General features: G+C 38.4%; 1 protein-coding gene across 1 annotated transcript; it reads left to right on the top strand.

The window, feature by feature from the left end:
* Positions 1-10823: 10823 nt before the first annotated feature.
* On the top strand, positions 10824-14091 carry tyr (tyrosinase; the record flags this gene model as incomplete). The annotated part of the gene is made up of 5 exons (XM_079245936.1): positions 10824-11651; positions 12003-12219; positions 13153-13300; positions 13578-13759; positions 13844-14091. 5 exons carry the CDS (start codon positions 10824-10826, stop codon positions 14089-14091), a joined length of 1623 nt encoding a protein of 540 aa, XP_079102062.1.
* Between the last annotated feature and the right edge of the window lie 2569 nt (positions 14092-16660).

Raw genomic sequence — 16660 nt, 5'->3', positions numbered from 1 at the left:
TTACTCTAAGCAGGATACAGAACAATACATCTTTAGTGAATCAATTGCAATTGTCTTTTATTCTATGTATATTAACCTACCTCCAAAAGCACCATCAAATCTTACCTCGTGGGAACCTACATGTTCCTCTGAAATCACTTGCAGAGTCAGGCTTGATCAGGATGCATGTTAATGGCACAGAGCAAAGAGACTGTCGATAGTCCAATGTCAAACAGCCCCAAAGCTGCCACTGTTTGCTGTGCGCCTTCAGAGCTTCCTCCGTTTTCCAGTCACGCACACCTGAGCCTCTCTCCAAACACCTCTCTCCGTCATCCCACCTCTCTGCTCCTCATCTCCTCCTCAACACATCTGCCCTCATCTCATTTCCCGCACGCCCCCATCTCCCCCTTTTTCTACCCCCTCTGCAGCTCTCCATTTTCACAAATGTATCAACAATCCTCTCCTCTTTTCCACCTTTTTTTCCATTTTACCTCCTTTTTACCGCCTTTTTCATCCCTTGCTCGTTACAGTATAGACAGTGTTGTACTAATATTACCCACCCAATTTGCATTATCTTTTATCTATTACTATTACTATTTGCCGTGCCTTCCTACCCTCCTTACGAAAAAATAGGACAAACTACAAAAACCAAGACTCACAGCTATTTGTGCTTCCAGTAAATTGTTTCATAGGTTATGTCTTGAGTCGTCTGTGAAGCTTTCACTTACATTTTATTCCATTTTCTCTCGCATCCGTCCCTCTCTGTCTCTGTAGCCGCCAATTTTCTCATTTTCAAAAGGGTCATAAATGGGATTAGTAGCCTACAAGTCATAGCCTTTCTATGACTAACAGTCTTATATGTAAAACGAAGGTGAACTTTGTGTATCTCTTTCTACTTACTGATCAAGCGAACAGCAGGTGACACTATGGGTTGGATAACGATCAGCGGAGGAGATCGATAGCGTTTCAAGTTTCACAGTGGCCACAGGAGTAAAAGAGCCATTAACCTATACAGCTTATAGAGTGCATCAAAAGCAAGACCAACGAGACACACCTTAAAATAAATTAATAAAATCAAATATTTAAAACAAAGCAGGCGTTCTTATCTAAAGATATCTTTCTATCTACCTCTTTGAAATTGCTATTTCAAGAAAAAGAACGTGAAAAATGCAGCTGAGGACATTTAAAAAGAGAGAGATTTGTACATTTATAGCAACTCTTAAGTTTACCAAGTATTTTTCTGGCTAAGGCTATCAAGAGAACTTTTTGTTAGGAGGCTAAATGTCGGCTATGTAAAATTGGGATGCATCCCTGCTTTGAACGGACAATTAAACGCATGTTTTATGTTTTGTTTTGTTTTTCTCCACCTCATGCTTTGAGGCTTTTCCGGTCGACAAAGTGGAGTTGCATACCTTTGCTTGCAGGGGTGAATGCTCCTGAAGTGCAGCATCTCTCACACGCGTGCATCACGGCATCATGCTCGCGGTGGTTAATCTACTTTTTCACTATGGCAACAAATGATCACCCTCTCCTCCCTCTCTCTCCCTTCCTCTCTCTCTCTCTCTCTCTCTCTCTCTCTCTCTCTATCTCTCTCTCACTGTCTTTCCTTTCCCGCGCTCCAATGGAGAGGCTCCGCCGCGTCACAGGTCACCCACCTCTCTCTCTGTGTGCGTGGTCTGACTCTCCCTCTCTCTATCACATCGCACCTCCAAGATACCATCTGGAGATACATACTGATAGAGTGAAGCTTGGGAGGAGATGGGTATGGGATAGAAAGGGGTTTTAGAGCTTGGCTATGACAAGGCTTGGATTAATTTGTCAGTCAAATGCATTTGGGATTAGTCGACCATTAAAAGAGCATACACGTATACATGCTCATTGCTCACACATACACAGCTGTTCATATTCACACACTGCTTCTCATACACACATCAGAAGGCTGGATGTGGCTTACTAACTGTGATCTGTATTTTTGGCATTATGTTTCTGAGCTTGTTCCATGCATACAAACTAAGATAAATGGCAAGTATAAGTTTACTTGTTGGATGTGTAAACAGATTTTACTTCATACACAAGTGGATAGTTGGGTTATTGACCTGAATGTGCCAAGCATTCAGCTCTTTCTCCAAATGCCAAACTCAAATGGTTGCAGACTTTCAAGCTGGTGTTTTGTTTTGGGTTTTTTTTTTATTTTCTTTTGGTCCACCAGATAAACATATTGGCTCTTATCGACAGTCCAGCCAGAGAACCACACATAGTGAACCAAAATATTTCACCCACAGCAACAGCGCCTCTCTATAGCCCACAGAACTCATTGATGTCAAAGTTGAGCTTCTTTTTATGACCAGATTACAGTTTCACTTATTTACATGCTGTCAGATAAAAAAAAATGTTATGAGTGCTGCTGGCAACTGTCAGTCACCTGGTTTTTGCTGGAAACCAATATTTTAGGTCCCACACAACAGCTTAATCATGCTTTGTTTGTGAAGCAGAACTGAGCCTTCATAACTTGTTTATGGAAAGTTGATGGTTTACAGAGTGGAAAAATTACTGACATCTAGCTGTATAATAGGGGCATACCAATGATTTCAAATTAAAAGCAAAGTTGTGTGTAGACAGTGACTTCTTCCTGATATAAACATGTTTTCATCTATAAATGGATCCACTTGCTTCTGATGCAGCAATGACTACGCCGCAACTCAAAACTATGTACATGTAAAATGTCTTTATTATTTGGTTTGTCCAAAATGGTGCTCTATCATCACTTTAAAAAAATAAAGCCAGAGCTGCAATTTTGGAGATCAGAGTCCCCCATTCACAAGCAGAGTTGTTTCTCCATTCAGAGACACAATTGTAAAAGTAATGGCACAACATCTGCCTTATATTTGTGCCCACATCAAGAAGAAAATAAAAATATAATTGTTATTTTAGTAAAGTAATTAGATACCAACAAAAACACTCTTTTTAATGCTACATTATGTTGTAAATGTTCCTGTCTTTTTTGACCTTTGATTTTGTTACATTCTGCAACGTCCCTGGTTTTCCCAGTCTACATCCCAAAGCGTTAGAGTAATTGAATCCCACATGGCCTCTGATGACTCTTGGGGTGTCAATCCCAAATTTATTGCAGATTTATTGTTTCCAGCAGTATTCAGGCTGTGTTATAAAACTGTAAAAATGAGTAAAAAAATTAATGTATCTTTTTATGGAAAAATGTTCTGAGTGTTGAACAAATGTGTTTCATACAAATTCAACCCATTTATGATTTAATTTCAACAATAAAGATCATGTTTTTTCAAAATGTTTAAGTCTCCACATAAAGATAAGATCTTATTGATCCACAGTGGGGACATTGACATGCCACAGCAGCAAGAATGTAAAGAACAATCCCAGAGAGAAAGACAATAGGACACACAACATTTTACAAATGCAGCAATAGCAACAATCATTACAGTGTGTCATGTGACTACATTACAGTGACAGCCAGCTGTCAGCAAAATGGTAGAAAAATGACATTTCACTGTAGCCAATGGGCTGCTAGAAATCAGATGTACAATTTGGGAGCATCAAAGTCTCTGGGAAATAAACTGCTGGAGAGGAATCCATCCATCTTTCCACACATCTATCCATTTTCTTCTACTGAGCTGCTCCTGGGTCACAGAAGCACCAGTCTGAGTAGCAATTCCTTCACTTTCCTGTCCCAAGCCAGGTCTTTCACTTCTTACAGGGGGACACCAAGTCTTCCACAACGAGCTGAGAGATATTTATGATCAGCAGACGTGTCCATGGATTATATGATAACTATGTTAAAAACTAAAAGGATTTTAAAAGAAAAACATACCAATATTAATTTTGCATCATGAAATCATAATATAAATAAGTTTTTAAAGTTAGAGGAAAGAACCTCCTACTGACATTTCTAGTTTCTGGTTGAACTTTCCAGTGTGTTCTTGTTTCATTGTTTCAGATTATCTCTTGTGTGTCGCGGAGACCGATGACCATATGACCACAGATATGACAGCGCAGTTAGTGATCAATTGAATGTACCACTTTAAAAATTGACTGCCCGCAGTGGATTATGGGAAAGAGATAACCACATAACAGATGTGCTGCAGATTAAGCTCTTTTTTTTCCTAACACATTTGGTCTTGAAATGCAGACACTGGAGGTCCCAGCCTTTTAATTTGGATGTAACATAATCCCTCATTTGTTCATATGCCCAAGCTTTAAGCCTAAATGAACAGCATGCTTGAGGTTAGATGAGACCTTATAAATCCTTTACCTGGTATGAGAAGTGTCTGATAAACTGTCAGAGTATTTTCCTCACAGAAAAATGAAATACACTTTTAAACATTTGTTTTATCTCCCACAGACATTCACAGTTCAAACAAACTTAAACACAAGCGATTTTTCTCCTCATGCTGTTATATCACGTTCTCTCATTGCTATCTTAAATAGACCTGGAGTGACTGGAAATCCTATTTCCATGGCAACCCTTTGTCATTGTGGTGAAATGGAAAGTCAACAAGCAGTTAACAAATAAAAGCAACGTTTACTTCATACACACACACTCACAGATTTCACTCATTTATGACTGAGTGAGGCGCTTAAAACTGGACTGATGCAAATTTGGACTGAATGCCCCAAATTGAATGATAAGACTGATGGAAATCATCCCGTTACCATAGCGTATGAGCATAATCTGACACTGATGCTCTTAAGCAGAGTTTGTGGGCTGCATGGGAGATCAGCAAAATGGCAATGAGTCCCCCTGCTTGAGGCAAAATGAGATGACAATAACTGCTACAGCTGTAACACATCCCTTTACTCTATCTGTGTATATTTGAAAAATCACTGATCAGTGGGGACATCACACACATGTAACATCCATAGGATAAAATTCTGGTTTTACATCACTCCCACGCAAATCCTGAGAACAAGAGAGTCAGTGTCACAGTCGGAAAATCAATTATTCAATGGCATTTCAAATAACATTGGATACCTACGGTTGCCATAGACACATAGCTGATTTACAGGATTGTCACTTTTCTGTGATATTTTCACTCTAAGTAGGACAAATAGAGGAGGAAACCACAACACCATAATGCCAAAAGAGAAATGAGGGTGTCAGTTATGAAACATTCGCTCTCGACTAACTTCTGCCTCTGCTGGGTTTTAATGATGCTCATTTGTTTAATCAGAACAAGACAACGTTATAATATGCATATTTCTAACAAGTATCTAATCTTATCATTGCAGATGGATTATTGCATCATTGCAGTTGGTTAAAACATTGTCGCTAGGTCCCATTTAAATAAGTTGTCTTGTAAAATTTTGACATTTTTGTGTGGACGGATATTTCCACCTACCTTAAAGTTATACGGCATGACTCAAAATAAACTGGGAAAAAATGTTTCACCTGATTTATGGAACATAGATGATAATGTGATTGCCAGTCAAAAGGAAAAAAAAGCAAAAAATCATATGAATTTTCCCTTATAAGAGGAGCCCACTGGGACAGTGTTCTGTTCAACATATAAACATTCGCTGTGTTTGTTTTTCATACTTTTCAGCACTCAAGTGCATATTTAAAATAGTTGAAGAGTGTTGTCCTCAAATTTGCAACAAGCTTCTCCAGAGCTTGACTGCATGCAAATAAAAAGCAGCCTCAGCGTCAATGTAAAGTGTCAGCACAGGTCGACAAGCTGTCATGTCGTCTCTGACTACTAGAACACGCAGAGATCAGGCACAGTGCATAGAATGGGAGATCTGCAGCAATGCGTAAGTTTTATCCTGCAGAAATTGAACAATTACATTTACAAAACTTCATGCAAGTAGGAGAAACCAATTTTATTTTTAGATAATTTAGTTATTTGCTTTTTGTAAAAAATGTTATTATTAAATCCTGCAAGTCTAATTGTGTCGTATCTGCAATCCAAAAGTTATGGTAGTTAAAGAAAAAAGTATCTGGACATAACTGCTGATATTTATAAGTTTTTCCTGTTCATTTTTACACTGAACTGAATTGTTTCTGCTGTACTATAGCTACAGAAGTCAGGAGGTGATACCCTCTAATCGGCTCTTTGATTGCATGCAGACATGCACGTACACAAGCACACTCCAAATAACTGTGTCAGCATATTCAGTAGCTGAAGAAGCACTTGGACTCTTACAGTGAAAAATAGTTTAGTTCTACCACAGCTTAACTCCAGCATAAACACAATTATTAGCAGAAAAAGATGTAATGAAGTAAATAAAGACCCTTTGTTTAACAATCAGCACTACCACAATGTTTGAAAACTGCACATTTATTCTTAAACGTTGAGTTGTTCACTGTGTGATTGTGTCTTAAAACTTACTAGAAACTAAATATTTCAAATGTATATCTAGGAATAGAAAGCTTTTTCCTGTGAAATGTAGGCTAGAGGAGTAGAGATATATAACAATGGCAGAAAGTGGAAAGTCTCAAAGTCTCTCAAAACTTTATTTATGAAGTCTTTAAGTGTATGTACTTACTATCCACTATAAAGACCATTTTAATACCCCCCAGAAAACATTCCTAAACTTGCATACAGGCACAGACAACTAAAGTTAGATCAACACATATCTGCTTCCAACACTTGTCCTATGACTGTGAAGTGGCTCCACTTGACAAATGATCATAGTCGCAAATGATCATTCTGTTAGATTTGTTTTCAAGATCGATACCCTCTAATATGTTCTTGAAGATTTTCATAATTTCGAAGGTAAATTTTCAGATGATCTTAGAGACAAAGTTCAATTTGTCTACATTTTATGCTGAATAAACAGCCCACACTGCCCTCTGGTGTCTGACTGAGACTGAAAGCTGGGTTTCTGTTAGAAACCTTTACATGATGCCATGTGTCTGCTGAAATATTCTGGACTGACCAGCCTGAACGGCTGTACCGTTACAGGCTTACATAAGGTGAAATTCTTCCTAAGTTCAAAGAAAAATCTCTCTCTCTCAAACACACACCTATAGTGTGTGTCTGGCTCTCCTCTCTCAAGAGCCTCGAGGGTGGGTTTATCCTGTGACGGTCATTCCTATGTGCTCCACTGCATTCCTGCAGCACGATAAGCTGCATCCCGTGCCTGGCAACGGCAGCATGTGACCGGCTTGTGATGTTGAAGTTTGTGCAGATGACTTTCTGCCTTGAGCTCGAAGGTGCTGGACTAGAAGACCAGAAGAGAAGCAATGTGGAAGGAAATCTCTCTTAGTTTCTCCTCCTACAAGTTTCCACATACTCATATATATATATATATATATGTCAAAATATTGATTTCGGCTACATTTGTGCTCATCTTCTCTGTATCCTTTGTGTTGCAAGACATTTTGCAAATGTTTGTCGCCAAAGCCTAAATTTTTATTCTGTACCACAAAAGAAAACACCATTAAAGTGCTTGTTTTGTCATAAAACTTTATTTTATGCTTTTCACTGGATGAATGACTGCTTATCATTCTTAGAAATGCTTGTCTGAAGATATATAACATTGTAGATAGTGATTTATTAGTCACACACTTGAAATATTCTACTAATATTAAGTAAAAGGCCAAAGGTTAAAAAGTGAAAAATATAACAAGTTTAAAAAAGAGAGTATAAATAAGTCCAGGTGTGCACATGCTATAAAAATAAGTAACACTGAGCATCAGTATGCGGTAATATTAGATTATAATACAGTATTAACTAAAATGTTGTACAACATATACATATTAACAACGAACAATAACAGTAATGGCAACAGTGGTAATAATAAGGAGCGTTCGATACTGCCATGATGGATACGAACACCTAATAGTGCACACAGGTACATTTGTGCTCAAATTTATTCATACCCTTTCATTAAAGAAGGGAAAAAAACAGCTGCCTGTAAAATAAGATGAAATTGACTTAAGTAATAATAAATAAAAAAAAATGTAATCATTGCATTACATTACATTTTCTAATTCTGGTTCAATAGAAATATTTTTTAAAAAGAAAACAAATAAGATAATTTATTACATATTACATCAATCATAAACTAGTATTTCATTGAACAATCCTTTAATGTTTCCGCTACAGTCAGGTGTTTTCTGTTCCTCTCAGTCAGACTTTTGCACCTGTTGACAGGTATTTTGTCCCACTGTTTAACAGAAAAGTGCTCTAATTTGTCCAGGACCAATTTGTTTGTTTGTTTTTTCTTTCTTCAACTCAATTAGATGAAAAAACATTCTCTCATATTACTAAATTATATTTTTGCTAATTTTTAGTTATTGTTCCTTTTTTAGGTCTCCAGTTATTTGAGTGGCTGTTGTAAATTCAGCCTTTTCTTTAATGAAAGGGTATGAATACACATGAGCACAACTGTATATACACACGGGTGGAAAGTGATACAACATTAACTGCTGAGAACGGTGTTGATTTTACAGTCTGACAGCTGCAGGTATGCATGACCTGTGGTGCCTCATCTCCAGACATCATGGATGAAGGAGTCTGTTACTCAATGATGTCACTGTAGTATGCAAAGGGTGGAGAGCATTGTCCATCATAGATAACAGCTTGGCCATCTCTTATTATCGCCATTGTGTCTAAGGAGCACAGAGCTGTCTTGTAGCTGTCTTGTTCAGCCTTTTTCTGTCTGTAGCTGAGATGCTGTTGCCCCAGCAAGCCACTCTATAAAAGATGGCTATTGCTACCACTTAGTCATAAAAGGTTCTTAGCGACTCTTTTGGACCCCAAATCCTCAGCAGAAACAGTTAACTATGACCCCTGGTGAGCTCAGTCCAACCCAATTTATTGTTCAAGTGAACACACAGGTAAGAGTTTCACTATCTGTTCACCTTGAAGTGTGTGTGCCTGTCTGTCAGGGGGATGGGAGACCAAAAGGAAAGCAAAAATTAATTGACCTAATTGTTAAGGAAACGTGAAAAAGTTCAACTTTCTAAACATCATCCGGCTGACTTTTAAGTCAGTTCAAATTAAAGTAGTGTGACCTCCATTTGGTTTTGTGATTTTAACTTGTGAATGTCTGAAAGCATCTGCGCTTAATGTTTTCTGAAGCATTAACTGTGCTCAAAAACAATATTTCATTCTAAACCCTCAGTTTCAAGAAATCCAGCCAATTATGTAACAGGAGACATTTTGAGTATTTAACCTCATAATGGCCTGGATTCAGCAACTCTCAGGAGCAAACGTACTGCAAGCACCCAGAAGACAGAGACCATTATGAGTGATGAAGACAGAACATTTTGTTTATCTACAATGTTCTGCTGAAAAATCCCAAAACTGATATTTACATGGATCTTAATGTGACACTTCCAAACATCCTAAACATTTCTGCAGACCAGTTACACTCCACACAACGCAACAGCATTATCAATATGATGCGATCTGATATCAACTGTGGAGAGCAAGGCAAGGCGAGTTTATTTGTATAGCACCTTTCATGTTCAGGACAATTCAAAGTGCTTTACATGAAACACTAAAAGCATTTCAGAAAAGAAGCACAAAAGAAAATACAAATCGCGAAATCACAATAAAATCATGAATTATATTAAAATAATTAAAAGCAGAATTAATTACTCTGCTTTCAAATTCCAATTCACCAAAACTCCCTACAACCCAGGGTGCCCGGAGGGTCCCCACCCTGACTGGTCAGTTTTATTTAGCAACATTAGGATGACCAACTCATTATTTGGTATCCAGTCACAATATTATGGTGGATTGCTTCATGCACATCGCATGTCAAATAGTTTTAAACAATAAAAATGTTCCTCATGGTTTTGTTTTGACAAACATTCCCAATTTGCAAATGCTTGATGGAGACTGGTGTTCCCAGACATCACTGTAAGACCTGAACCACCTAACCATTATGGAGGATGTTGATCATTTTCAACCTAGGATTGCTAGTCTGTTGTCACCAGTTTTGTAGGAATGGTGTTACTTAACATAAGTGAGTTAAAAATGCAGATCATCTGACATCAGAGACACAAGAGGTGTTCAAAGATTTACTGAAAGAGACGTGATGACATTAGTATGCTAATTAAATAATGTGATTTCAGGCAGATTCAGGTGAACCCCTAATTCTGATTTATACACTGAGTATTGTCCATTTTCCACCTTATCATCCTCTCCTCGTATTTTTTCTTCTTTTCCATTAGCAGATTCACATTTGATCATGCGTAAATTCCTGGCCAGACTTTGTCAAGAGGGCTGGGGCTTAGAGGATGGGAACATTGTGCACACTCAACCACAAAAATCCACATAACTGCCTGTGGCAACAGGGATCACAGGTCAGCTGGTCTTGAGACAAAGTGAAATAGTAATCAGGAGTATTATCCTGAGCATGTGACGCTCATATTAATGCATGCTTGTATGTGTGTGAGTGACTGCGTGCGTGAGATCACACATTTCTTTTCATAGGACAGCCCCCGAAACGGCTCACTAAGAGGAGAGAACAGAAGACTGTTGGCAGGGTCCAGAGGGGGTGGATGGAGGATTGGTAGCTGGTTAGATGGGAGGTTAGAGAAGCAGCAACTTAAAATAAATAAACACTAAAAGATTGGATTAGAAGTCATTTAGTTTTGTTTTTTTAGTTTTTGTTTTATTTCATTTTGACAATAGAAACCACAGTTTGATCCATTTTTGTTAAAGGTGTAATCTTTTGTTTCTCTGCTTGCACACCCAGGAACCCCAGTTTGGCAGTGAATTTGCTGATCTGTGCCTCTTCTGTTACCTCTAACCTTACCAGCTGTGAAATCTGTGAAGGCAGCAGGTTCTCCATCTTTGCAACAGGAGTTTACATCCTCACAGTGATTAAGACCGGAGTGGCTTTGACTCTCCACCATGAGGAGCCTATATGCATCTATCATTTTGCTGCAGCTGATTTGGACTTGCTCATGCCAGTTTCCTCGCCCATGTGCCAACTCAGAGGGACTGCGAACCAAAGAGTGCTGTCCAGTTTGGGAAGGAGATGGATCACCCTGTGGGGCCCTGTCAGGTCGTGGATTCTGCACTGAGGTGTTGGTGTCAGATGAGCCCAATGGGCCACAGTACCCGCACAATGGGATCGATGACAGAGAACGCTGGCCACTGGCATTCTTCAACCGGACATGTCGTTGTGCTGGAAATTATGGAGGGTTTAACTGCGGTGAATGCAGGTTTGGTTACTGGGGTCCAAACTGTGGCGAGTACAGAGAATCTGTTCGCAGAAACCTCCTCACCATGTCAGCTGCTGAGCAACAGAAGTTTATTTCCTACCTCAACCTTGCTAAAAACACCATCAGCCGAGACTACGTCATTAGCACGGGAACAAGAGCAGAGATGGGTGAAAATGGTGAGAACCCCATGTTCTCTGACATCAACACTTATGACCTGTTTGTCTGGATACACTACTATGTGTCCAGAGACACCTTCCTGGGGGGGCCAGGGAATGTGTGGAGAGACATAGACTTTGCTCATGAATCAGCAGCATTTCTCCCCTGGCACAGAGTCTTCCTGCTTCACTGGGAGAACGAGATAAGAAAGCTGACAGGAGATTTTAACTTCACTATCCCATACTGGGACTGGCGTAATGCCCAGTCCTGTGATGTGTGCACTGATGCTCTGATGGGTGGACGCAACTCCCTCAATCCCAACCTCATCAGCCCTGCTTCTGTCTTCTCATCATGGAAGGTAAGAAAAACGGCCTCACTCACACTCTTCTGCACTAAGATAAAATATTTCTCACTTAATTATGAGAGACTGAACTGTTTTTGGTTTCTTTTATTCATTTATTTATTCATTTATTTATTTTCAATGCTGTCTTTTGGGGTTTTTTTTTTTTTTTGGTTTTTTTTTTGTTTATCATAAATCCAAAGAAATGAATATAAAGTAATTTTTAATAACATCACCTGTACATCAACCAGCCTGTTCAGGGGATGTTAGGTAAAATCTATCATTTATGATCTCAGAGTTATTTAACTTAAGCCATAATGGAGTACTTCGAACATTAAAATGTGCATATTTGTGTCTTTGTGTGCTCAGGTCATTTGTACTCAGTCGGAGGAGTACAATAACCGAGAGGTATTGTGTAATGGTACCACAGAGGGTCCACTGTTGCGTAACCCCGGCAACCATGATCAGAATCGGGTGCCACGACTCCCCACGTCAACTGATGTGGATTTTGCCGTGGGCCTTCCTGAGTATGAAACGGGACAAATGGACCGATTTGCTGACATGAGCTTCAGAAATGTCCTAGAAGGTAGATAGTGTTCTGTCAGCTTCTCACCTGCTCAAGTACCAAATCTGACTCTTATGTCAAGAGCAAGTACCACATCAAGAAGAAAGCCAAAGTAAACAATTGTTAAATGAATGCATCATGTGTATCATTGTGGGAGAAGGAGCTTATCGGTTTGATGTCCAGCTGTAAGAAAGAAGTTAGAGACAGGAAAGTTGGGGGATGGAAGTTGGGGCATGGACAATAAGAACAAGGGTTAGTGGTTTTACAGACAGATGATGGGAGTGGGATGTGTCAGATGTGTGCTCTTCCTAAATTTAAGTTTAAAGGTGTCTTTGCCATATTAATATACTGTAGAAAAAGTCTGTAACCACTCAGACACCCTTAATTTGAAAGAAAAATAGGATCTGCATCAGCAGGTAGTATGAAATGTCTTTGTTCGTATGATACATTTGTACAGGAATGCACTGTTGTCTAAAAGTACATATTATTTACTTCAGTGGTTTAAAGAAACAATTGTATTTGTCATTCAATACTCACTCTCTGGAGTTTGAAATGCTCTGTTTTCGGTTCTGTTGCTTTAACTCCCCACTTCTGAAACGGGTCAGCTAAATCTGATTGCTCGACTTATTGGTCAAAAATAGCAAAACAGGTTTACCTTGTTTGTTTGAGAAGTGCCAGAACAGGCACATTGCAAGTATCATGTAAATTTGCATGTGGTAAAGCAGATACGCAACAAAATCTAGATAACAAAAAAGATATTTTGCTCGGTGTAGCAACTGGGTGTCGACTTTATGCTTTTTAACTTTGCAGATCTTTTATATGCACTGAAAGCATGCTTGAGCCTGTCCTCTATTTCCTTGCATTCTTCCTTGCAACTCATGTAATTATCCTTGTAAACCATTTTCCTCTCGTCATACACATTTTTTGGGTTGGTTTGTCTCTCGTCTTATGCAGGTTTTGCCAGTCCAGAGACAGGCATGTCAGTGCCAGGGCAGAGCACGATGCACAACTCCCTACATGTCTTCATGAATGGTTCCATGTCTTCTGTCCAGGGTTCAGCTAACGACCCCATATTCCTGCTGCACCATGCTTTCATTGACAGGTAACACATGCACATGTGCACAAAAGTATATTGATAACATGAGGGCAAATGCTCATTTTATTACAACAGAATGATCACAATCGCATATTGAAATGAAAGGAAATGCAGGAGATGATTTTAAAAAAGGTAGTAAGTGGAAGATAGACAAAATGGAAACACAACAAAAGCAAATTGATAATAGAAAACTAAAAAAGAATGAGGATGTTTTGCCATTCGATCACATTTATGTACCAATTCGTCATATTCCTTTTTCATTTCTTTTTTTTTTTTTTTACAGCATTTTTGAACGCTGGCTCAGAACCCACCAGCCTCCTCGAACCAGCTACCCTCGAGCCAATGCCCCCATTGGCCACAATGATGGTTACTACATGGTGCCCTTCTTGCCTCTCTACAGAAACGGAGATTACTTCCTGTCCAACAAGGCTCTCGGTTACGAGTACGCCTACCTGTTGGACCCTGGTTAGTGCACGACTCCTCCAGATTGTTCATATTATCATTTTAGTTTTACACCCACATCATCTCATTCCATCTGTGTCGCCACAGGCCAGAGGTTTATGCAGGAGATTCTGACTCCCTACCTTCAGCAAGCCCAACAGATCTGGCAGTGGCTCCTGGGGGCCGGGATCCTCGGTGCTTTGATTGCTGCAGTTTTTGGTGTGCTGCTTGTTATCGCAAGAAGGAAGTGGAAGCGTAACCAGAGGAATAAGAGGGCGACGAGCTACGGAGAGAGTCAGCCACTACTGCAGAGCAGCTCAGAGGAAGGTTCATCATCATATCAGACCACTTTTTAACACACAGATTTGCCATCCATCTGAAAATTACTCTATAAACTGTGTAGGATGCCCCCTAGCTTTCATAATAACATTTGCAGGTACAGAAAAGCCAATAAAGAATTGTTAAGGATTATAAAACACAAGCATAATTCTCTAGTGTCATCTCTAAAAGACACCAATATGTGCAGTCTTTGCTTCTGAAACATCAGAAATTAAGTCAGGTCATATCTTGGTGATGGCACTGAATGATACCCTTTTACCCAGAAGTGCGTGGTTCTGCAAAAACAGCATCTTGGTTTCATCTCAGTTTTTTGTCACTGAAACTTTATGTAATTTATTGTCCTGTTTTGTTATATTTTATTCAAGAGTTCTTCAGTTTACATGGTGCATTCTGTGTTTAAGTGCTTTGTACTCACTAAGGAAGGTAGGTTGGGTTTGAACTCAGAATTAGTTCAGGTTAATGCAAACTTGGAGAAAAGGTGCAGTACTGGTGGCTCAGGTTATTAAAAGCTCTTGCTTTCTTATGCTGAATAACAACAAACACACACATGCACTTTGAGGAAATGAAATACATAACCATACTATAAAGGGTACAAAGGATTGTCAGGTGTATGATACCCTCAACAGCTTTTCTATCTCACAAATACCTGTGTTGTATCGCTGTAAGATCTTTATAAGGTACCAAGTGCACAGTTAAGGGTAAAGCTACAGTACTTTTGAGGGTACCACCCCGTCGAGAATACTTTTGACCATTAAAGGTACATTTTGGTACTTTATTTTCTGATAAAGTGAGTGTGATAATGATTCCAGCTGCCCTGTAAAAAAAATTAAGACAAGAAGAAATTGAAGACATTAGTTATTATCTGAGCAAGCATTTCAGAAAAACAACAAAGTAAAATGGACCATTGCTTGCCAAATATATTGCCATCTCCAGAATATCTTGTAAAATTGTGACTGTACACTGTTTGCAGAGAGAACACCAGTAAATATTCGATACACTCTCTTTAGCAATGGTGCTAAACAATTACAGTGTTGTCTGTGAGCTCTCAAAACAGGGAAACTGTAATTCTGAATAATGAGATTGTACGTGTTGCATTAAAATCAAATTTGACCCAAATTTTTTCTCTGATTTTTTTTGCCTTGCTTATGAGAAATGCTCATTGTATGACTGCAGAGAAGCAGGGTTTGTTTACCTTAGTGGTTGCTAAATGTATGGCTACATAAACTTTACTTTATAGTAAATCTCATTGTTTTAAACACAATTTTTAGCTTAAAAACAGAACAATCTTGTTTTATAGGCTCTTGCTCTCTCTCTCAGTTTTCCAAGATGATAGATTAGAGTTGAGCTGGCAGATTATATTGCTACAATAGGTTTAATTTATAACATTAAGCACTGTGTCAAATGAAAAATAGCGATCACCCTGATGCGATGGCATATGTGATGAGTAATACCGTAAAGCTAAACAACATACAATAAATAGAATAAATAAATACAATAAATCTCTCATTTCAAACTTTGTCTTGCTCGTAGAAACTAAGAATTCTCAACATACGTACACTTAAATATTTATATCAGTTTAATACACTTATAATTAAAATAAAATTTAAAAAATAATACGGCTGTTTCATTCGCATAAAATGGGAAGAATGAAAAAAACAAAGAAAACATCAGTATGTTTACTCTCTGGATAAACATACATAAAAATACGGACATACTTTGTGGACAGATTGACAAAGCTGCATATGCGATTTGGCTTTGTAAATGGTAAATCTTTGGTGCACAAATATGAACACTGAGCCAACAGCAAAACAAAAAGCGTGCCCACTAACCTTTAACCTTTTGAAAGAAAAGATACTCATATTTTATTAAATGAAAACATAAAAAACAATAAAATTAGGCTGAACTTTAGAGTAACACCTCCTTCTATGTGGTTTATAAATCCTGCTGTGATAAGTTAGACAATAAGTCCAAGCACTGACTACTTTGAAGCTAGACAGGTGAAGTTCTGTTCCCAACATTCAACTATATTTTTAGTCAGTTTTCCAACACGAAAACACAAGTTTTTTTTTATCAATTAATGAAAATCAATACCAAACTAGGTGGAATGAATTATTTGTGATTTTAACAGCTGTGTTGTTGGGGTTGACATTTTGAGACTAGGGCTAAGACTTAAGCATATAAGGGATAAATGCTATAAAACTAGTGTTTCATCACAGTATATATCCAATAAAATTAGATTTTAATGCTTCTTGAATGTAAAGACACACATTTGTTTAGGATATCAGTAACATATGAAACCTTAAGTGGTACTAAATAAGGCCTTGAGTCCATAAGTAAATATTACATCAAGACTAGAGTCTTTTTGGTGCAAGTCAGCAGTCAAGTAAAGGATAAAGAAGTCTGGCAGATTTTAATCTAGAATTTTGCCACTACCAAGGACTCATGTGGCTCCACTTTGTATTAAACCAGTTTGTCTCTCATCCCTGAGTGATGTTTCATCCCTGGAAAAATAGATTCCCTCTGGTATATCTTGTTAGTGGTTGCAGAACTGCAGGTTTAGTTGCAATGCATTCATCACAATTAACT

This window comes from Telmatherina bonti, assembly GCF_933228915.1.
Source record: "Telmatherina bonti genome assembly, chromosome: 9".
Taxonomy (NCBI): Eukaryota; Metazoa; Chordata; class Actinopteri; order Atheriniformes; family Telmatherinidae; genus Telmatherina; species Telmatherina bonti.
Note: the sequence above shows the minus strand (reverse complement) of the source record. Positions and strands in the feature narration are given on the sequence as shown.